The sequence below is a fragment of the Phytophthora ramorum genome (genome assembly GCF_020800215.1).
Source record: "Phytophthora ramorum isolate Pr-102 chromosome Unknown Phyram_PR-102_s0002, whole genome shotgun sequence".
NCBI lineage: Eukaryota > Oomycota > Peronosporomycetes > Peronosporales > Peronosporaceae > Phytophthora > Phytophthora ramorum.
This window is the reverse complement of record NW_027150648.1, coordinates 1,587,288-1,609,369: the sequence shown is the minus strand read 5'-3', so window position 1 is coordinate 1,609,369 and position 22,082 is coordinate 1,587,288. Positions and strand designations below refer to the sequence as shown.

Here is a 22,082-nt window from a genome sequence, read left to right as displayed (position 1 = left end):
TACTTCACTGCACTCCGTTGCGCTCCATTTTGCTACGCTTCACGTATCCTTTCTCACTCTCATCGGACGACGAGAAACGCAAAACATCAGGCATGTCGGGCGTACAGCACTTAGTGTTGTCCGCTTCATTATCATCAACAGTCTTTCGAACTTGAGACGCAGTACCATACACCCAAGCCATTATCATCAGTTAGGATATGCGTTTGCTGCTACTGGTAGTGTCACCATGAAGAGTAAAGTGCATTGTACCTTGGGTTACGAGTAACTGTAGTTGATTTCATGAATTCGTCCAAAGATCAGCATTGAATACTACAACCAGACACCTGCCACCACCGAATTCGCTGCAATCTTGGGTCGTCCAGAGGCCACATTTCTGGTTTCGTACACTGAAGAGCTCGGCCTCCTGCAATTTCTGCATCGCCACCGGAAACGTAAGGTCGGAGTGTCCAAACCAACACCCGATGGTTCCATAAGTGCCAAAAGGAACGAAACGGGGCCATTGACGACAGCAGATCCCATTCATCGAAAGTAATGAGGTATTTGTCGCCGTAAACGAGGTATCCGAGGCGAACAAGTTCGTAGCTGTTCACGAGCGCGATTTCGTGGCGGGTTGAAATCTGGTGCTTGGGATCTGCAATCATGTTATTGCCAGTCTTGAGACTTTGTTCTCTTGTAGTTATGTGGTCGAGGAGAGGAGTGACTGGAGTCACCTCGACGTTCCTCTCGGTTGGACCACTGTCGCGATCGCCAACGTACTCGTTACTTTTATCACTAAGAGTAGAAACAATGCTACCTGTGGACTTCGTGGAGACCAGGCAGTGCTTCTTCGTGTCAACCACTACTTTCATGTACGTCAGCGAGCAGCCAAGACCACCCACATTTCTCGCCCTCAAACCGAGAGCTTTCTCGACGCCGTGCAAACCAAGATCAGCGCACCGGTTGCCAGTCGGAAACGGGCGAGCCAACAATAATGGCAGCAAATTAATTCCGAGGATGGCCAGCTTCAAGCCGAATATGAGCGGCACGCGGCCATTCATGCGCCAGGCGATGTCTGTTGTAAAATAATCGGACAGTTGGAGCTTCTTCACCTCGTCCGAGAAAACCACTGTCGCAATTCTGCCGTCGATGCCTTTTAGCCACCCCGATGCAGCGAGTTCCATACGAAAGTAATGTAGCACGCATAGCGCTATGACAGTTGGTGCAAACAGGACGTCAGAAATACGACGTCGAAAAACTTTTGCAACCAAGTTCAGTAAACTGAAGTATATCAACACGAAGTGGGCGATAGCAGGGTAGATAGCAAACCACGCCTCAGCTAGTCCAATTTGCTGCCCCTCGAATCGACAGCCCACCGTCCAAAAGGCAGCCAACGTCATCTTCAGCCGCGGTAGTGATGCAAACGGTAAAAGTGCGAAGCTGCCAGCCCCAGACACACAGCCGATCCCACCACTAAACCACAAGCTTTTCCCTCGATAAGCGCCCGAATGCAACGAAACAAGTGCCATCGCCCACCGCACCAATACCAAACCGACTGACAGATTGGAAACCAAGGTCTCCCAATCGAAGACGCTGCGCACTGTGTGTTTTTCATAGGATTCGTAGAAGAACAATCCATACTCGGTGGCGTTTGCGATGAATATGGAATTGACATTGTGTCCTTTGTCAGAAGAGCTGAATTTAGTTCCCCACAGATCAACATGCGCAGCACCTTCACAGTCATCTGAATTTGAGCAGTCCACTTCTGTCCCCGTGCGCATGTCAAATAGTCGGTGCATAATGTAGTAAGGAGCTCCTTTCGCTGAGCTTTTAACGTCGGAATACCACCGCATGCCCTGTGGATCTTCATACCAACCATTTTTCCAGACGCCTCCTGGGCGTTTTAGCCACTCCATGGTACGCTCATAACGCACACTCTGGTTAACCCCACGAAAACTTGCCATTGCAGCCGAGCCATCTGCCATTGTATATGCATCTTCCAAACGAAACATACAAGCGTCGCCTCCCCGCGTTGGTATCGCGTGGCGTGAAAAAGCGGCGTTATCCCAGTACGGCATGATCAGAACAGGCAAGGTGTTCGGAAGCACGTACAGATTCTTGCTGTCCCAGTCGTCGACCACACGCAGACTATCTCGGGTCAGATTCGTATACCCGAGTGCAGAACAACCGTCAAGAATGTTGTTGATGGTGCTTGCGATCAACGCGCATGATGATTCATAGATACTCAGAACCTCCGAATCGAGAGAGTCCTCAACCGAACTGACTCGCCGTTGTCGAAGCCGGTAGCCGTGCATTGCTGAGCCAGTCGAGTCCTCCAAGATAGCTGATACTCCTGGTGCTGCCAGTAGCGAACTCACCAGTTTTGGCTCGTAATGGTTTCCTTTTGCCACGCATGCTATCACACGGTCTGGGTACGGCACATCGTTGGTCCCAACAATCTGCGAGGGTCCCAGTAGTGGACTTCTACCGTAGAGGAGGTGGTTGGTCGTTGTCCTCGAATCCCAAAACGCTACTAGTAATTGGGAGCATACAAGTGCAATGATGAAAAGGCAGGTCGTCCAATAGTAAAGCGCGTCGGCAAGCTCACGAGGCTTGATTCTCACGAAAAAAGTCAGCGATCCTTTATTGGGGCTGCCGGTTGCAGCTTGCGTTGGTCGGACTTGAACCGCTGACGCATGCCTCCACGACATTGCGAGTGATCGCAACAGAGGCGAACTTTTGGCATCCGGTTGCAGGACATCTGAATTGGCAGTCAACGGGGTTTTGGACGGCTTTCGGCGATTTCGTGATAAGTAGTGCATGCTCAAGCCTTTGCTCTTGAAGAAACACAGGGATGGACTTCAGCAAATATAAAGCAGTCTAGGCTTTTCCGCATTGGGTAGACCAGAATATCATCATACCCAACTCCGAAATAGACGCGATGAAATGCTCATAGTCTTAAAAAATGGCTCACCAAAAACCGTCGCCGCCAGTAAATACCCAATTGTCCGTTGCTGCCATTAACACATAGTCAATCACGTTGACTCAATACCAGCCATCGAAATGGAAGTCCTCCTACGTAAGTATGCTACAGTTGATACTGTTTTCACCCCGACCAATCACACCGCCATGGCCTTGCCCAAAGTGTCTCTAGGGGTTGAATTGGTGAACACGTTGCGCTGTGTGCGAGAAGGATCTCACACAGATCAGACCTAACAACATCAGCTGATGCATCGCATGCCACGTCCATTTGGGCCGAGAATAATAAAGGCTGAAACGCAATCATATCTCTTCATTAGTTTTCATGTCGAGTTTTCGAGTTCACAAGGTTGTGTCACTATTTGCAACCCGAGGGTGTTTCACAAAAACGTTTTTGCTCAGGAGTATCTCTGACGGTACGCAGCGTACATTCGCGAATAAGGCGAAGGTGGGAGTCGTGCAGGCACCGACAGCAACGCAGTCTCCGAACCATCATCGGCGCAAAGCAGTGAAACAACATGTCGCCACTCCTCGAACTCCACTTCGCTAGAGTGTTCCAATCCAAGTCGGTCACGACCGCGCGGCGTATAGTACTGAATCCAGAACCACAGCAAGCCGCGGAAGTTATCACAAACGTAGCCTTGTTTGCCTGACACATCTTCGTGGTCACGCAGAGCCTCTAATATAGCTGGAAGTCGCTGCCGACGGTGTTGGAAAACGAGAATCACAATGGCTGTGTTCAAACAGCAAATGTTCTCGTGGTTGATGTCGTCCATCGTCACGATGGTCATGAGATCACGCAGAAGTCGCACGAGGTTAACAGTAAGGAATTCGCTCATACGGTCCATCTCGTAGTCATCGGCTAGACCAAACGTGCCGCTCTGGGGCTGCTTCGCAAACTTCTCAGAGGACAACAGCATCGATCGGATGAACACGTTCGAGTCCACCAGATTCAAGATCACCACTTCTGCAATTTTCAAGCGCACAAAATAGACTGTTAGTGACAGTAGGGACCAACCAACCAACCACACAATACATATTCACGAACCCATAAAAGCCGCGAACTGCGTGTTGCTCAGCAGTCCGTGGAAAAGTTGGAGCGTTTCCCAGTTACCCTTGGTCATCTCCCCGAGCAAATCAAACGCCGACTGGAAACTTCCTTGCGAGCGGTAGGCTCCTCCACTTAAAATTTCTGTGATAAGCGCCTGGAGCAACGGCGTCCGCGCCACGAAGAGCTGCTCACTGGGCGCGGCACGTCGCAAAAACGCTTCTACACACGACGCTAACCAGAAACGGTAGATGGAGTCAACTGGCTGCTCAATCAGCGCGTGGATGATCTTCGAGAGCAGACCCTTGTCGGGGTGGTCGAGGTCGATTGGTGTAGACCCGCCGTCATTCATAAGTTTGACTTCATGTTCACTCAGTAGAAGAAGCTTGCTCGTGTTGTCGCTGTAGTCGCGGTCGCAAAAATTGTGAATAAGGCGCAGGAATTGGATCTTCAACGATGCATCTAAGCTACAGTCGCAACCAGGGCCGTGCAGCGGCTCATGCGACAGGTTAGGAGGCACCGTCGTGGTCCACTGGAATTTGTCAAACATGGTGTTTAATGTCTTGACGAGTCCCATTTCTGCGAGGCGTTCCTGGAAGTCGACCTTGCGCTTGCCATTCAGCAGAGTGCACAGTACAAAAAGCACCTCCACGCGGTACGGGGCCAGCACGATCGACTTCATAATCACTTGCGCTTCGGCGTCTTCTTGTACACGCTGGTCTGGTGATCTATTGCGGAAAATGAGATCGCGAAGAATAGCTGTCTCGACGGAGAACGGGTGAGACGGATGCGACGATGATGCTGAGGTGGAATCTCCTTCATCATCAGCAGCAGCTGCTGCCGTAGCACGGGCTTGGTGATGCCTATGCAAAATGGTGAGATCTCCGGAAGTTCCAAGCGCTGGATGCGTCACAAGACGATCAATCGTATCCCAATCGCTCCGGTCACTCGTCTGGTAGAGCAACGTTGCAAACTCGGCGGATGTTGCAAGTTCGGACGAAAAAGGTTCGTAAACCGGGTTCAGCGCGAAGTAAAAGTTCTGCACTTGGAGCACACGCAGCAATCGCTGCAGGATCAACGGCGAGTTGAAAATCAGCGCGTGGTTGCGGTCTACAATATTGTCTGCTCGTATCATACGGTTGCGGCGCAGCTTCAGCAGCTCCAGCGACTTGATAACCTCTGCAGAAGTAGACAAAACATTTACAAGGCTTAGAAATGAACACCCACACCAGTTGCCACAACTCATCCACGTACTGGCAGTCTCCAGCAGCCGTCGGTCTTCCGGCTCAAACACGACAAGCGCCAGTACACGGCAGAAGAACGCCAACTGTCTCGAGGATAGCGCCTGCATGATCGCGTGGAAGTTCGCTGCCACACCACGTTCATTAGCTCTTCCCACACCCAGTTCCCACCCAATTTTCACGTACGGATGCGACTGAGGTCAAAGGACTCGTCTCGCACTGCCAGAATCTCCTCCACGAGTCCGGACGCGTTGTCAAAGAATCTCACGTCCCCCATGAGTTGAAACAAATACACGATCAGTCCATCCTTGTCGCACAGCTGCGTGGCCAAGTTGATAGAGAAGTAGCACAGCTCTCTCAAAATCGCCTGTCAGAAATAAAACCATTAGCTCCGCATTAAACCGCTCACTGTCTTCCTCCGTACCATTGTATCATTGAGAATATGTTTCCGGAGCGACGCGTCCGTGCCGCTTTTTCCCGTCGAGATGTTCACGGGCAGCGGCTCCTCCCACAGTGTCCGAACGTCGCTCCTACCTCTCGCCGCGTGCGTCTGGCGCCGTTCACCGTCCAGTACGAGCGAGGACCAGAGCGGCGGCTGCGCGTCGCGCTCTTCTTGGCGCAGCGTGTGCAGAACCCGCAGCAGACACTCGTCGCCGCCCACGCGCAGAAAAGTCTCCCGCTCAGCGGTGACGAAGCTTCCCACGGCCGCGTCGAGCGGTCCCGTACCGCCGTCCTCCTGCGCGTGAACGCCGTGCGGGTCCAGCAGCCGCTGCACGAGCTCCTGCAACAGCAGCCGCAGCTTGCGTCGGTCCTGCGCCGTACGCTCCAGCAGTGCGTAGAGCTCCCGGATAAGTATAACGAAGCTCTGCTTGCGGCCTTGGAACGCGACGTGCCGCTCGTGTGCGCGCGCCTCGGCGGCGTCCAACGCTGACGCGAAGGCCGCGGGCAGGTCTGCTGCCGTCTGCAGGGTTTGACGGCGCCACTGCGGGCTCTGCGCCGCGCCGGCGGTGCCCGTGACCTGCATGCGGCTTAATGCGGAGAAGACGCGATGCCGGCGAGAGTGATGGTCCGCCATGTTGTGCAGCTTGTTCTATGGGGTCCGCTAAAGCAAATCAAGATATGCTGTAGCAGAGGTTGTCATGCTGTTACACGGGTATGTCAATACAGAGGTTTCCTATGCAGCTCGCGAGGGGTAAAACCTTTCCGCATCCAGTCACTCTTGGTTTCGCTATGCAGGACGCGGAGGTGCTGGCGCCGCCGAGCGACGGCATCTCGTGCCTGCGCTTCGGCACGCACTCGACGCTCCTGGCGGCTTCGTGGGACGGATCGCTGCGCGTGTACGACGGCGTGCGGATGCGCGCGCGCGTGGAACTGGAGGCGCCCGTGCTGGGCTGCTGCTACGGCCAGGGCGAGGCCGAGGCGTTCGCCGGCGGGTTGGACTGCGTGGTCAAGCAGGTGGACGTGGGTACGCGGCAAGTCACGGCACGATTGGGCAGCCATGATGCTGCCGTAAGACATGTCGGCTACTCGAAGGAGCTCGGGCTCGCGGTGAGCGGCGGCTGGGACGGCGCCATCAAGGTTTTTGACGTGCGCAACGGAGGCAACGCGCAGCTGCACGAGGCTCAACTGGGCGGAAAAGTCTTCGGGTTGGACGTCAAGCGCCACTTGGTGGCGACGGCCACGTCGGACAGACAAGTGGCCGTGTTCGACCTGAGGAACTTCAGTCAGCCGCTCGTGAAGAAAGAGAGTCCGTTGAAGTACCAGATGCGCTGCATCAGCGTCTTTCCCGACCTATCTGGGCTCGCGTTGGGGTCGGTGGAAGGCCGCGTGGCTCTCGAGTACTTTGAGGACGACAAGGAGAAGAAGAAACGCAGCTATGCATTCAAGTGCCACCGCGGCAAAGTGGATGACCAGACTCTTATTTATCCCGTGAACAGCATCGCGTTCCACCCGACGTACGGTACGTTTGCCACGGGCGGGTGTGACGGAGTGGTGAACCTCTGGGACGGCGCCAACAAAAAGCGAATTACGCACCTGCGGCAGTACCCGACGAGTATTGCGGCCATGGACTTTAACCATGACGGCACGGTGCTCGCCATTGCTGCATCGTACACGTACGAACAGGGCGAGAAGGAGTACGTGGAGCTGTGAGGGTGATTTTGTACTGGTGGATGATTAATTCTTTTTGTGCTACTTGGGCAGCCACCCGAACGACGCCATCTTCATCCACACGGTGCAGGACTCCGAGGTGCGACCGAAGAAGAAGGCGGCAGCATAGGGAAATCCAGTCAGGACGAACCAGCTTCAACATGCTCCATCAGAGCATGTGCAAGCGGCAATGCGGGCCAGTATTACTCGGCTTTGTCTTGCCGCGCAAGGCACAAGTACGTTTACGACAAATACAGCTCTCGTGCTGCGATGACCAATGTTCATTTTCTTCCTTTGAAACTAACGACAGGAGATGACGACCCTCGATCCCCCCTGAACAATTTTCCTCGGTTTGAAGATGATGGCACTTAAAAGCGTGTCCAGAATGCGAACTCTCACGGGCCGTGAGAGTTACCGTGAATTATGGCTAATGCAAGTGTGTGGATTACATTCGGCATTAATGCAATGTTATTCTGCGGACACGGTCGACCTACCGCAATAACAGCGTGCTGACTACGTGTAAGTACATTTCTCTGGGACGTCGATTACTTTGTGGCTGGTAAGCACTAACTTACGCGTTCACGATCAGCAAAATATCAATACGTCAACGTGCCCACACCAAAGTTGGCTGTCGCGGCGCTGAACTGAGACGCCGTCGCGATCGCGTACCCGCCGACCTGCATCTCGTACGTTCCCAATATACTCGTAACCGCGTCTTCGTTATACCCTGTTAGCGTGCCGCTGTCCGTCAGCACGTTCAGCTCGCAGTCGCGACCCAGGCTTGACTCGCAGTCGCTCGCCGCCGCCGGCACGAAGAAGTTACCACCCTCGTCATCCAGGTTTGGCGTCGTGACGGCGTCGAAGTAGTTGCCCTCAGCCAAGACGTACGCGCTGGCAGCCACGTCGAACGCGTGGCCCGAGTTGTCGTAGAAGTAGTTGTTGGCGGCATGCACCACGACGCTCTGGTCGGCCGTGCCTCCGATTTTAGGCGAGCGGCCCGATGTCTCGTGGATGTAATTATTCACGAGGCTGATCTGCGTCGTCTCGCCGTAGAGCAGGAAGCCCCAGTAGTGGCGGCCGTCGCACGACGCCGAGTACTCGGTGTTGCCATCGAAGTCCGAGTTGCTGATGGTGAGCCCCATGGCGCCCGAGAAGTTGACCACGACCATCTGCCGGCCGATGCTCGAGATCTTGACGTGGTCGACCCAGATGCCCGACGGCGCCGTGTCGTCCGCGCCACGGATCGTGATGGCGTCACCGCCCCACACGAGGTGCGGGTTCAGCTGCGTGATGTGGATGTTCTGCACGATCACGTTGCTGCCCTCGATGATGAGGCCCTTGCCGTACAGTAAGCCGGCGGTGCCCTCTCCGACCAGAGTCTTGTTGCTGGCGACCACAAGCGGGTTCTTGGCGGCGTTGTCGTACGTCACCTCGACGGCGATGCCGTCGCTGTCGCAGCCTCCGGTTTGGGACATGGCCGTATCGCCGTCCATAAGGATAACATCCTGGGACTTGTATCCGTTGTTCTCGGCGATGCACTCTTGATTAAAGGTGGGTCTGCACCCGGTCTCGGTGGTAGAGTCTTCGGTGCCGGTGAAGTTGAAGGTTTGCTGCAGCACGATGACTCGTGGTTCGTCGTCGCTGAGGTAGGTGGAAAGCTCGTCGATGGTGGTAGGGTAGACCGGTTCGACGCTGCCACCGCCGGTGGTGCCGGCAGCGAAGCCAGTAGGTGATCCGGAGCTTGTTTTTGTCGAAGTGCTAGTGGTCACAGACGAATTCGCTGTCTCTGTGGCTGATGGGACAGATGTGCTAGTACCAGACGATGCTGTTTGCGAAGTTCCTGTTGTGCTGGGGGCAGTCGTATCGGTCGTGGTTGAAACATCTATCGCTACAGAGGCTGCCGTGCTGCTTCCTGCAGGCTGGACAGTCCCCTGAATCGCGTCGATGGATCCTGATGATGTTGACGAGGTGGCAGCAGTTGCAGTGCTGGATGCAGTGGAGGTTGTGGTAGTGCCAGACAGCGTTCCAACACCAAAGTTGTCGCTGACTAAGAACAACTCGGCTGCGTTTGCCACCTCAACCGTCAGAAATCCCGAGATTCCTGCCACCGTCGCGATTGCAGTGTCCTCGTTGCGGTTGTCTGATGACAGCGTGCCGCTTTCCACTAGAACATTCAGCAGACACTCGCGAGAGAGATCAGCTTCGCACTGGTTCTGGTTGCTGTCGGTCGGCACGAAGAGGGACCCAGTGCTGTCCTCGACGTTGGGCGTCGGCTCGATGTCAAAGTAGTTGCCCTCGATGAGCACGTAGGCGTCATCGCCGATGTCGAATGCGTGGCCGGAGCAGTTCCACCAGTAGTTGTTGGCGGCATGTACCACAGAGCTGTCGATCTTGGGCGCGCGTCCCGAAACGTGGTGGATATAGTTGTTCAGCAGACTCACTTGGGTGTCGTCACCGCTGAGAATCATGGTCCAGTAGTGACGTCCGTCGCACGATGCAGAGTACTCCGTGACTCCGTCGAACTCGCAGTTGCTGACTGTGAGGCTGTTGACTCCAGCGAAGCCTGTAACGAGCATCTGCCGTCCAATACTCGAGATCTTGAGGTGGTCCAGCCAAACATTCTCCATGGCGCGGTCGTCTGTGCCTTGCATGTAAATGGCGTCACCTCCCCACACCAAGTGCGGATTTAGGTCGGTGATGTGGATATTCTGCACGATAACGTTGTCGCCATCGATCCAGAGCCCCTTGCCGATGATCACACCGGACGTGCCCTCACCAACGAGCGTCTTGTTACTGCCCACCACCATGAAGTCTTTTGCAGCGTTGTCGTACGTGACGTTCACGGCCGATCCGTCCGAGCAACCTCCGGTTTGGGACATAGCAGTATCACCTTCGTTCAAGATGACATCCTGCGACTGATAGCCGTTGTTCTCGGCGATGCATGAGCGCGTGTAGTCCGGACGGCAGCCCACTTCCGTGGTGGAGCCCTCGGTGCCTCGGAAGTCGAACTCCTGGTTGAGCACCACGACACGAGGCTCCGAGTCTTTCAGGTATGAAATTAATTCATCGGTCGTGGTCGGGTACACCGGTTCAATGCTTCCACCGCCGGTGGTGCCGGCCGCGAGTCCCGGGGCAGTGCCCGTGTCGATTGTGGTGGCTCCGATCATCGCTGCGGCGGCCGCAACCGCTGCGAACGAGAAACGGATTGACGAACACATCGTCAAGTGGAGTTTGTTTCGTGCTAGACAAGTTGAGAAGTGGCGTGGGTAGCGAGCCCCGCCGACAGCAAGGGCAACAATGTTCGTCTGTCGGTCATATGGTCGCGAGTCGCTCCAAACGAATCCTTTCGGTGGATCACAATGTCTTTGACACCGAAAAGACAAGTGATCAGCAGTGACGGCGAATAACTCCGACAAATCTGCATGGTCTCGAGCGTTGACCTAGTCGCAACCTCGCTCGTCGTCCCCATCGGAGCGCTCACTCGGGGCAGCCGCTGAAGGACGCCACCATACCAGTTTGCTGTCAGACTTGACGTCATTGAAGATTTATCGTACATGTACTCTGCCGACTTGATTAACTGCGTGACTCGACCATATGATTACCAGTCTCCGCTCGATCCAGAGCTATCCGAACCGAACGACTGGAAATCCTGTCAAAGTTTGACTCCAACCACCTGATCATGTAAAGGATATGTCAGACCAGCCAAGGTGACTGTATTGTACTCGCAGTCGAATGGTGTACGTGCACATGTAGTTGGCTGAGGTGCATGAGCCTGAATACTTGGAGACGCCTTGCCTTGGTTGCCTGCCCATATGACTATCACGTACCATTTTCGGTTTAGCGTGATGGATCCGCCGACTAGCGAAAAGTATCGTCTTCGTGATCGCGATCGACACGAGTTAACGTCTGCTTTTCAAGCAGGTGCAAGTATGTGGCCGCCGATCATGTCAACGTAAGCCCAAGCAAGATTCGGTTCAACACCGAATGAATTGTCCATGGACGCGTGGTGTGCTTGGATTATGTTTCTGTGCTGCTACAGCTCCTCTACAGGGACGGAAACTTTGTAGCTGAAGCTCACCTCCGCTTCGCTCGGTGCCGATGCTGCGTCCGAGACATCTCCTGTGAACTCTTGGCCGTTGAGCGACAGCGCAACGCGCACCAGCTCTTCGGTGCTGATCGGTAGCCTTGGAAGTGTAAACTCAGCCGTGCGAGCTACCTCGTCGATCTCCACAGGCACCACCTACGATAAAAACAGTTCGTTAGAGATGGCAGTGAGCTAAGCCGTCGCGACGGCGAGAAACTTACCACCGATACTCCTGAGTCTGCTGCCGTCAACTTCACACATGCTGCAGGCGTCGAGATCACTCGGTCGACAGTCACAACCATCTTCGTACCAGGCTCTGCGTCTTGTGGGGAAATGCCACTCACTTCTGGAACTGCGCAGTACACAAAGCTCAGGCCAGCATCTGCGAAGTGCTCGCCGTCCAGGGACACAAACACCGCGACTTCTTCTCGTGTCCCGAGTACCATACCCTCCGCCATGGCAGCAGCGGTGACAGCATCGTTAGAAAATGGTAATGGTGGAGTTCGAAAGACCACACGCCGAGTCGTCGAGTTCGTCTCTTCGGGACCAGCAGACCCCTCCGGGCGCAAGCAAGCGGCAGGCACCACTACACTGCTTTCTCTCCACTGTAGCTTCACGGCGGCATCTTGCGTGTCAAAGTGGAAAAAGTCCCCGGCAACAGACACCTGCGTACCACCAAGTGCCATACCGACATTGGGGAACAAGCTCAATAAGCGTCCCGGGGCGAGCATACCAAATATCTGGGCCGCAGTTGATGAACTTCTACCGCCGATTTGGAGCTGAGCGGGCAAGAAGGTTCTACCAGAGTTCATGGAGACCCGCAACTGAGAGTCAAAGCCAGTCTTTGCGTACGATTTCCACCATTCAGTTGCCAAACCTTGTGCTTTGAGATTCGCTGGCGGCGAGCAAACCCATTCTGACAGCGGTGGAATGGTGCACGTGAGAAGGTTACCATCCACGCTCTCAACGCGGAGAGCTGCCGATGCGCCAGCCTTTTGTGAGTCATTTTCATCGCGTCCACTGCTCACTGGAGAGTAAACGATGCTCACCGAGAATTGGGCTACGTCAGGTGCAAGGTTGTCTTGCAATTCGATCTTGACCGTTTGGGGAAGCTCGTTGGTAAGGAACGAGTTGGGGCGGACACGTACTAGATATGCGTCGTGAGCCCAGACAATGTGAGGCAGTGGAGGCTGGAGTAGCTCTTGCTTGCGGGAGTGGCTGTAGTGTTCAATCACAGGATCTGCGTCGTCTGCCTCTCCATCCTTCTGTCTTACTAGCGTTGGATCCACGCACACCGGGGCGAATTGCAAACCACCATCGTACGAGATCTCAAGAGTGTATGGCACTACTCCGCCTCCGTTGTGTGATAGTGCTGGCGTATTCAGACGCAGCCACCGACCTGTTACATCCGATGGGTCATTTGCAGCTTCATCCATCTCGTCCACGACTTCCGGGCGCTCGTCAAAAACTCCAAGTGCCGAAGGAGCATGCTCAAGACAGTTGACGGGTAGCGGGTGGCCTCTTTTCTCATCAATACAACAGCGAACAAAGCGAATGACTGGGCGGCGGCAGATCTCTGGGAGACTTCCATACAGGGAGAGCGTGATTTCCTCTCCACCAGCGAAACGAGCGTCGTACACTGACACGGACGCAACTTGTGGGCGCCTGAAGACTGTGAAAACTCGACCGTTCGATGTGAAATGCTTCCCGTTCATCGAGACTTCGACGGCATATTCTCCGGGCAAACGAAACTTCGGCACCTGGCATACAACGTCACCTGTGGCTTCATTGAATGTCCCTAACGTACCGCGCATAAGTCGACCATCCGTCAGCGGCACGAAACGAATTGTCACGTTATCGCTCGTCCAGAATCCGCTGCCGCGTATCCGGAGTTCGTACCCGCCTGTGTGCTCTCCACACAGCGGTGCTATCTCTGAAATGCAAGTTGGTGCAAACACAAACAGGTTGCGATCTCCACATACCACCGACCCGATCACTGTGTGCTGGAGAAAGTCTACCCGTCGCGGGGTGAACTCACATGCCTGGCTTCGTGGGTTTCCACCCCCACCATGACCCAGTTTACCATAGCTACCGTTCCCCCACGTGTAAAGCTGGTTCTCCGTCGTGAGTGCAGCAGAGTAGTTTCCTCCTGCGAAAACCTTCGCCCATTTGATTGAGCCCTTGCCTTTGACGGCGTTGGGGAAAGCTCTGCCTCTTTTGACTTCTGCCTCTCCTCTTCCGGTCTTTCCTCCGTGACCGAGCTGGCCAAACGTGTTAAGGCCCCACGAAAACATGTCACCCGCGCTTGTTGCAGCAACGATGTGTTCGAAGCCGCAAGCAATATCGACAAAAGGTTCTCCGTCGGATCCTCTCTCCAGTATCAAGTTGGGTGCGTTGATAAATGAATTTTGTGGCGGTCGAAGCGAGCTGCCACCAAGAAGGTACACGCTGCCATCGGCAAGTAGCACCGCAGTGAACGTATTTCCACAACAGGCAGACACGACACGCGGCTTGCCAAGGAAGAACCCAACGTATTTCGGCCACGCACAAATGCCACTGAGGACAGAGTTGATCTCCTTCGGGAGCGTCTTGAGCACCCGCCCAAGCTGGCCCTCGAAGTTCCGCCCCCATGTGTACACGTCTCCGTTATCCGTAACAGCAGCCGAGTGGTGTTTGCCGCAAGAAACTTGAGTGAAGAACAATTCTGGTGCCGTGAGTACTCGGTGCGGGGTTCCGGTGGCAGTGGCAGTAGTGATCGGCAGCTTATTGAGCGATCGATCAGACTTCGGGCGCTTTTCCGGTTCATCTGCCTCTGGGCTGTGGAAGGAGTTTTGCGAAATGGACATTCCTTGTTGGTGACCCAACTCACTGCTAGGCAGAACTGCTCCACATCGACCCCAAGAGAAAAGTTGTCCGTCCAACGACAGCGCCACGCGATGGTTCTTCCCAACTGCGACGTAGTGTACCTTGACATCCTGCAGTCCTTCGGCCACCAATTGGCTCTCCAAGTCCGCCCCCTCCTTGCTGCCAGACCATTTGAGTTCCCACGCGTCGACCAACGCCACGAAGCGGTCATAGGCACCGCAGATGCCACGAACTTTGTATCCGAGCAGACTCTCCGCGGCGGTGATCTCGCCTCCAGTTTGCTCACCACACACGTACAAGATGCCCAGGTTGCCTTCCATCCCCTGTGGAGCACCAGCTTTCGATAGAGCGCTAACCATTGTCGTCGAGCCCCACGTTCGTTTCGCGCAACACACCCAGAATAATCGGCCGTTGCAAGTTGCAAGGCACAGATTTGCTAAACTACTGGTATATAGTACTCCGAAGTAATACTTTCCAACGAACAACGCCCAGAAGACAGCCATTTCTTCATTGGTAGTTGCTGTTTGATCACAGTGTACGGAGTGCTGGATAACCCCTCGTTCCTCATCAAACGGATCCATCAAAAATCGCCGAATACTCGGGCGATGGAACCACAGCTTCTCCGTTGTCATGTTTTCCAGGTCTTTGCATCCAGACCTGCTCGTTTAATGATACGGTTCATTCGGTCGTCTACCGCTAGACGACGCAGATGGTCGTGTTCGTGTTGGACGGCTTTCATCTGCGGTCCGATTTTTTAGTTTATTCGCTTGACCCACAGTTGAATTTTGAAACAACTTAAACATTTTGAGAACATCTACCACTTTTCGTAACACGTCCAGTGCTGAAACTCGAGTTGATCCACGGACCCATAACCTGGTCCTGGTCCCGCTGCAGAAAGGTGTTGAACCAGCGCAGCACTCAGGCTTCCAGGCATCATATGAGCTGAGCATTCCCACCGAAGTGAATTCAAAGTCTTCCTGAGTTTAGTGTTTTTCTGGAGCGATGCTATTGCTGCTCGAAGACTGCTCTTAAATATAGTCCAGCTACGAGCGCCAATGCCTTGAACGTTGCTACATGGCCGGGAGGGATCGTTGCGCAGCTGGTAACATATTGAGACGTTTTCACCTTGCGTTTTGTGGGCATTAACACCTCGAGGCATCCCGCTTTTGGAGGCATCGACCAAAGCTTGTACATCTCATCGTCAGGCACCCAGCTCTGGTGAGGAAGTGATTGTGTCGAAAACACTGCAACAAACTATTGTCAGCATAATAATAATAATGTAAAACTGCGCTTACGAACACAAACCACCCCGAGCTCATATAGATTTTAATGGCTCGCGTCAACATGACGGATGGTGTCTTGTGTCCAGTCTTTTGACTTTCTACAAGCTAACTTTTGCAATTGTGCGCGAGATGCCTGACAACATGGATTCGAAGTGATTTACAGGGTCTACGACATAATGTGAACAGTGTCAACTCACAAGCATATCTTACGATTGCGAGATTGCTGACTCACGTAGCTATCCCTGAGTGTGGCTTTTAACATGAAGGTTGTACTCGCTCATATAGTTCAGCACAACCATTCGCAGCACGCCGATGCACGATACGAAGCCCAACATGCAATCGAGACACTTACAAATACTGTTTGTGATGGCTACATCCTTTTGTCTGTCATGAACCTCTACAACTCCATACTGAGTCGACAGGTTCCAACCAATCAGACGCTCGGATAAGTAGTCAGCAGTTCACCAAAAGTCTCCAACAATGCAGGTGCTGTCGACGTTGCTGCTGTTGCTCTCGGCGACTCGTTCGTGGGCGCGGCCTGCCGCCTGCGACGTCGACGGCGTCCGGATCGACCACGCCAGCGCAAGATATCTAGTCGGTCGCGCGCATCGGCCCGGCAGCGTCTACGCTCGGTGTCTGTACGGGGCGGCGACTTGCTTCGAGGACCGCGGCCTGGTGGACGCCCCGCAGTGGATCAACAGTCGCCCAGTGGACTGCACGGAGGCCTCTAGGCGCCGCCGACTGGGCGTGGCCATCATCTTGCAGGAGGACAAATGGCCCGACAATATCGTGTGGTACCGCATCAACGGGTCCTTCTCCGCTTTCGAATTAGAGGTCATCAACACGGCGGTGGATCTCTACAGCAAAGCGGACGTGAACGTGACCCTGCAGGAGTGTGAACCAGTGACCAAGTGCAACGGGAAATACGTGAGTATTGAGCAGAACGAGGACGCGTGCTACGGCATGGTGGGCTACGTGAATGACGGCAAGCCGCAGGTGATGAACCTCGGCCAGAGCTGCTTCGCCGGCGGCCCGGGCAATGTGGTGCACGAAATCGGCCACGCTATGGGGCTGTACCATGAGCACACGCACCCGGATCGGGAGGTGGTCGTGCTCACCGACCAGAACCTGCCAGTGTCCGCTGAGAATTATGCCAAGACGACGAGTCGAGAAGCGACACTCAAGGCGTACGACCCCAAGTCCATCATGCACTACGGCCGCACGGCAGGTCTTTGCTTCCCCAAGGCTCAGTACCCGCTCAAAGCGTTTTGCGACGTGGAGATGGTGAAAAATTGCATCCAACCTGTGGAGCAGCACTGCAACTCGAGTCGCGACGTGGAGATTGGCACACGCGCGGTGCTGAGTGCTGGGGATATTTACACGCTGCGCATGCTCTATGGCTCGAAAGATAACGCGACGGTGCGTGATGTGAAGATCCCAACTGTGGCCTCATCGACTGCTGGAAGTGTAGGCGCCCCAGACTCCATCTCGGACATGATCAAGCACACGTCGAAGCCGTCAACTAGTAACCCTTCGACTGAAGTGCGATCGTCAGCCAAGCAAGGGACTTCAGCCTCCAAAACGTCAGACTCAGACTACAAGCCTGGAGGTGTTCATGGCGAAGGTAGCAGCGCTGATGGCTCAGTCGCTGAAATGCTGGAGTGGTGGGAAAACCTCGAGAACACCATCCAGATCCAGAACAAGAAGTCGTCTGCACTTTCGAAGAGATCTCTTACAGCTGAGCAGCACTAGCGCTTTCATCGTGTCCGGGTAGCCGTGAGAGCGCTACCCACTGTAGTCGTGTTCGAGTTTATCGTTTACAAATAAATTAGCTGTTGATACCTGAATTGCTCTTGGCAACCAAACATCATTTACTTCAAGTGGACAGTGTCAAAAGGTATTAGTTATAGCTTCGTTTAAGCACACGACTGCAAACGCCTTACAGGTCAAGGAACTGGTACTGCGTGCACCCGTTGTAAGCGGTGACAGCCGACTCGTACGTGACGCCGTCCTCCGTGCTGAAGCCCGAGGTGATCCACGTGCCAATCACCTGGTCCTGGCCCTGCAGCAGGTAGGCGTTGTTGGTGCTGTTCTCGGTCGTGCCGAAGTACTCGCAGGCCTTCTGGTAGAATCCGTTGATGCAAGAGGAGTTGCCCTTGAGTCGGTTGTTGGTGTCGACGACGCCGTCGCGCACGGTGCTGAGCATCTCGCAGTCGCCGTCCGAGTCACCCGAGGAGTAAATGGGAGCTGCGCCCTTGTGAATCGGTTCGAGGATGCTGTTAACAATGGTGGCCTTGCCCGGACCCCACGTGATCGGGTAGTTGTCCTGGAGCTCACCCGTGAACACACCGGCGTCGTCCGTTTTGAAGCGGACGCCGTACACGTTGTCGTTCGGCACCATGTTGCCCAGTCCGAAGAGACCGCCAGCCTCAGCAGCGAAGAGTTCGGGCGACGCGCTGATAATGTACACATCGGCACCCGCCGCACGAAGACCACGCATGGTGGACTCCTGGCCGTTGAAGAAACGCAGACCCTTAGTGTACGAGCCTTCGACAGCCAGATCGCCAGTGGACGTGTACGTAGGATCCTCAAGCGCCTGGCCCAAGTTCCAGCGGATACTGGACCGGATCAGAGCCTTGATCTCGTCTTCGGTCATTCCGACGAGCAACTGAGGGAAGACCGTCATGGCGATAGTCATAGCACAGTCCGAGTGGTCGTCGCCACCGTCCATAGCCTCCAGTCCGAAGAGCAGGAAGGAGATTTTGGCACGGAAGTTCTGGTACTCGGTGGTCTCCTTGATCTCGTCCAGCGAAACGTTCGCTGCCGTGGCGTTGCTGGTCAGGTTGTACGTCGGAGCAACGTAGGCGTCGTACAGCACCTGGTACTCCTTGGCCGTCTCAGCAAGAGCCGTGGCCAAGGTGACATCGGTTCCGTTGACATCCTGGCCGAGCACTGAGCTGGTGCCGTTCACGAGGCAAATGTCGCTGCTGCTAGTGTTGTAGCCCAGTGAGAAGATGGTCTCGAAGTTCTCCGGCGCGAAGCGGAAGTCGAGGTTGTCCACCTGGTAGTACACCGACGTGTACGAGATATCGCCGAACATGCACGTGTTGTCCCAGTCGAAGACGGCGTAGGCCTCGCCGTCCGCGCGGACGGAGCTCACGTTGGCGAGCAGGTTGGCGACCACTTGGTTGTTGTAGTCCGGAGCTTCGGCCGCGATGAAGTAGTTGTCAGCCTTGGCACTAGAGGCCAGAAGGGCCGCAGAAAGCGTTGCAGCGGCGAGGACGCGGACCATGGTTGGCAGTTGGTGCTGTTCTAGTTGCGGCAAATTCAGGAATGACTGGCGTTGGCCAGCGAGCGAGCTGGAGACTCTTCCCCATGTGGGATTGTCGAGTCGGGATGTGGAGTCAAGACAAGCGCCGTGAAATTACGGACGTGCCAATGGCATCGCAGCGGACCACCGTCCCGTTCAGCAATTCAATACACTCGCGCTTTGAATCTCCGTCGAATTGACGTTTTCGCCGATGCAGAGCGAAGTGCCTCCGCTTTTAACACAAGCATGACTGGTCTCTGTGCGTCCCCAACACGGGGCGTCTTCACTTTGCTCCGTATGCTTTGCCTAAACACGCAGCGTCTCAGTCGGTTGGAAGAGCGAAGGAGGCTCTGAAAATAAACTTCTCGGGCAAGGCTGAACCGCTACCACCAGCAGAGTCTCCATTGACCAAACGATCATCGTGCTGGACAAGCATCGCTTGATACAGACGATCAGGATGAGCAAAACGGTGACCTTTTGACCGGCGGGGATGAGCGAACCGAATACCTCGAGTGTCTGTAATTCATGCACGCACACATGCACATAGAGAGAGGACTCGTCGTTTACTCAGGATCTGAGTCTCAGGTCGCACGGGGCCTCGAAGCTCGAGTTTGAGCGACCAAGTTGAAGCGGAATGAGACCGTTAAGATTCAAGTATCCGTGCCGAATCTGCAACAAGGGTCACTGTTGCTCAATGTTCACGCTGACAGCCGTGACACCGGCTCAGTCTTGTCACATTGCTCAGAGCTCATTGACTGTCGAGAACTGGCCATCGGCACGTGGATTACTGGGGCTCCAGCAAGAAAAGCAGCACAGAATTGGACTCGCTACTACTGCTTACAACGACCGCGCACAGTGCCAGTTCCGCGAGCTCCGCGGCCTGTGAGGCGTGCACAGTCGTCGTGTGGCGAACGAGATAACTTGAATCGTACAATGCACTTGTATCTTGAATGTAAACAGCGCAGCGGAGTTTGTTCTGCCTTGCTCCACGCACTCAGGTACGCAAGCCAGATAAGGGTGCCCAACGATTCGGCGTACTTGGTGTTTGCCATTGGAGGTCATTCACGTTTAGTTACAGTGTCTACGAAGTTGTGGCTGCTCGAAGCTCGTCTAGCTCCAAGGGATCGTTAAACAATTATCGCGATGTTATATAGTCCAAATGATATATTACGAAATTTATGTTTGTGACTTTTTCGTTATTTATACACAAATCAATCGATAGATACTATTTTTGATCTTTGTTTTTAATTTACAATAAATCTTGAAACACAACACACCCCAACTTGGGCGTATTCAATTGAGGGGGGGGGGGGGGGGGGGGCAAGAGCCTCTTCTCACAACAAGCTGCAGCAAACCACAGTCTTTCCGATATGTTGAAATTGCGGTTCGTAAGCAAATAAGCGAAATCGGGCCAGAAGAACATAGTCTTTCCGTTCGACTTTTACGGACCAGACTGTCTGTTTTGCTTCGAAATTGGTACTCGTGAAACGTCTCCCACTCAAAGACGACCAGCTACCCAATTCCAACTATGCGTCCATACTTCGTGCTGCTGGTGGCTGCAGCTGCTCACCTCGCAAGCCCTAACGCAGTCTCGGCGACTGTCGAAGAGCTCGACCAGGCCATGACCGATGTCGGTGTTTGGACTGACATATTGCCCGCTGGCAGTGTTGGTACAAGACAGTTGAGAAGCGCTGCCCTGGTTGACGAGGATGAGGACCAGAAGGTGTCGATGACGGATGAGGGAGAAGAGAGGGGCTTTGTTCCTGACACCAAAGTCCTGAGCATGGTCATGAAAGGCAATGTCACGTGCTCCGCTAAAGTACGACTTGAAGTTGAGTCCCACTTGCGAGGATAGCTGGAAAATGAAGACTGAGCTTGGATGGTAGAAGCTCTACCTGCCGTAAATGTAGCTGTATAACGGATCCTGCGATGATGGATGGATTAAGTGTAGTACGGAGGCTGCTCATTCTCCCATCGTCCCTGCGATCTGGTGCCGCTGTCGTTGGTTTCAGGACAGTGGTGGTATGAACGGGTTGTAATTATGACAGGCAAAGATCCGGCTCGAATCCTTAACAAGATGAGTGTAAGGCCTTCGTACGTGACTCGATGGACTAAATGTATATTTCGCAGTACGAACCGGAGTATCACCTCTATCTGGACTAGCTTATGTGCGTCAGCAACAACCGGGAGCTGCGTGTGACTTGGAGAAATCACCGCCGTGATTCAATCGTACAGTGAAGTCATTTCAGTTTCAAATACACACCGTGTGTTGCAAATACAATCGGAGTTGTCAATGGTTCCAACACGGCATGAGATTCGTAAAACCCGATGAATAGTTTTACTTTCATGTTATGGATGTTGTCCATTTGAGTCTTGTTTTAAACACTCAAGTTGTAGTAATCCGTATCCGTGCGATGCAATCTTGTTGTCACGGCTCGCGATACGGATAGGTTATATGAGATAACTGAGCTACGACAGATTGAAAGCTGTTGCCGTGGCTTGTCCTGGCCGGCCAATTCCTTCGTCTCGTTGCGCCAAGAGGTTTTTGGAGCTTATGTGCCTATCGTAGATGGGATTTAAAGATATCCATGATTGATTTGAGACCACGGCGAACAAAGTGTTACTTATCAAACATTTAGAGTTATCGAGATAATTGACCTTATAGTTGGCCATCCAATTTTCATACATAACCGACAATTTAAAATGTGGGTATCCTTTACATTCCTAAAAAGTTATTGTGCCTTTCAGGCCTTTTGGCGGGTCGGGCTTTAAAAACTGTTTTCTCGTTGCAGGGGCTAGGTGTAACCTACCGAGATGTTGTCAAAAATGGACAAGTTGAGATCAGTTTGGATTAAATTAGCCAATCAGTATGGTCGAGTGTGCAGTCCGATATCGGACTTTTATCCCACCAAAAACACTGGCTTTGAACAGCACAATGCCTGAATGGCTGGAGCTCACCCGGGCATTCAGAGATTTCGTCAAAAGCGAAAGTTTAAGATGACCTACTCAACTGACATGCGTTGGAGAGGCATCGTGCTCATCTACGTCTCCTCAATTGACACTGCCACTGTAACTAGCGTGCTAGGCTTCTCTGAACGTAGTCTAGATCTACGGTACAAATAGTTCCGCACAACAGGTAATGTGCTTA

At 53.8% G+C, this 22,082-nt stretch overlaps 6 protein-coding genes across 6 annotated transcripts; 3 read left to right on the top strand and 3 right to left on the bottom strand.

Annotated features, from left to right (window-relative positions):
- Positions 1–3,353: 3,353 nt before the first annotated feature.
- On the bottom strand, positions 3,354–6,268 carry KRP23_1911 (Short transient receptor potential channel 4-associated protein; the record flags this gene model as incomplete). The annotated part of the gene is made up of 5 exons (XM_067886577.1): positions 3,354–3,922; positions 4,004–5,182; positions 5,258–5,371; positions 5,431–5,611; positions 5,669–6,268. 5 exons carry the CDS (start codon positions 6,266–6,268, stop codon positions 3,354–3,356), a joined length of 2,643 nt encoding a protein of 880 aa, XP_067749246.1.
- Positions 6,269–6,474: 206 nt separating this feature from the next.
- KRP23_1910 (Mitotic checkpoint protein BUB3.2) lies at positions 6,475–7,522 on the top strand (the record flags this gene model as incomplete). Its single annotated transcript, XM_067886576.1, has 2 exons — positions 6,475–7,379; positions 7,447–7,522. The coding sequence occupies 2 exons, from the start codon at positions 6,475–6,477 to the stop codon at positions 7,520–7,522; spliced, it is 981 nt and encodes a 326-aa protein (XP_067749245.1).
- Positions 7,523–11,425: 3,903 nt separating this feature from the next.
- On the bottom strand, positions 11,426–14,700 carry KRP23_1909 (putative E3 ubiquitin-protein ligase HERC4; the record flags this gene model as incomplete). Its single annotated transcript, XM_067886575.1, has 2 exons — positions 11,426–11,632; positions 11,698–14,700. The coding sequence occupies 2 exons, from the start codon at positions 14,698–14,700 to the stop codon at positions 11,426–11,428; spliced, it is 3,210 nt and encodes a 1,069-aa protein (XP_067749244.1).
- Positions 14,701–16,104: 1,404 nt separating this feature from the next.
- On the top strand, positions 16,105–17,376 carry KRP23_1908 (Astacin-like metalloprotease toxin 2; the record flags this gene model as incomplete). Its single annotated transcript, XM_067886574.1, has 1 exon — positions 16,105–17,376. One exon carries the CDS (start codon positions 16,105–16,107, stop codon positions 17,374–17,376), a length of 1,272 nt encoding a protein of 423 aa, XP_067749243.1.
- A 187-nt stretch (positions 17,377–17,563) lies between these two features.
- KRP23_1907 (uncharacterized protein) lies at positions 17,564–18,916 on the bottom strand (the record flags this gene model as incomplete). The annotated part of the gene is made up of 1 exon (XM_067886572.1): positions 17,564–18,916. The coding sequence occupies one exon, from the start codon at positions 18,914–18,916 to the stop codon at positions 17,564–17,566; it is 1,353 nt and encodes a 450-aa protein (XP_067749242.1).
- A 1,546-nt stretch (positions 18,917–20,462) lies between these two features.
- Positions 20,463–20,789, top strand: KRP23_1906 (uncharacterized protein; the record flags this gene model as incomplete). Its single annotated transcript, XM_067896050.1, has 1 exon — positions 20,463–20,789. One exon carries the CDS (start codon positions 20,463–20,465, stop codon positions 20,787–20,789), a length of 327 nt encoding a protein of 108 aa, XP_067749241.1.
- Positions 20,790–22,082: the final 1,293 nt, after the last annotated feature.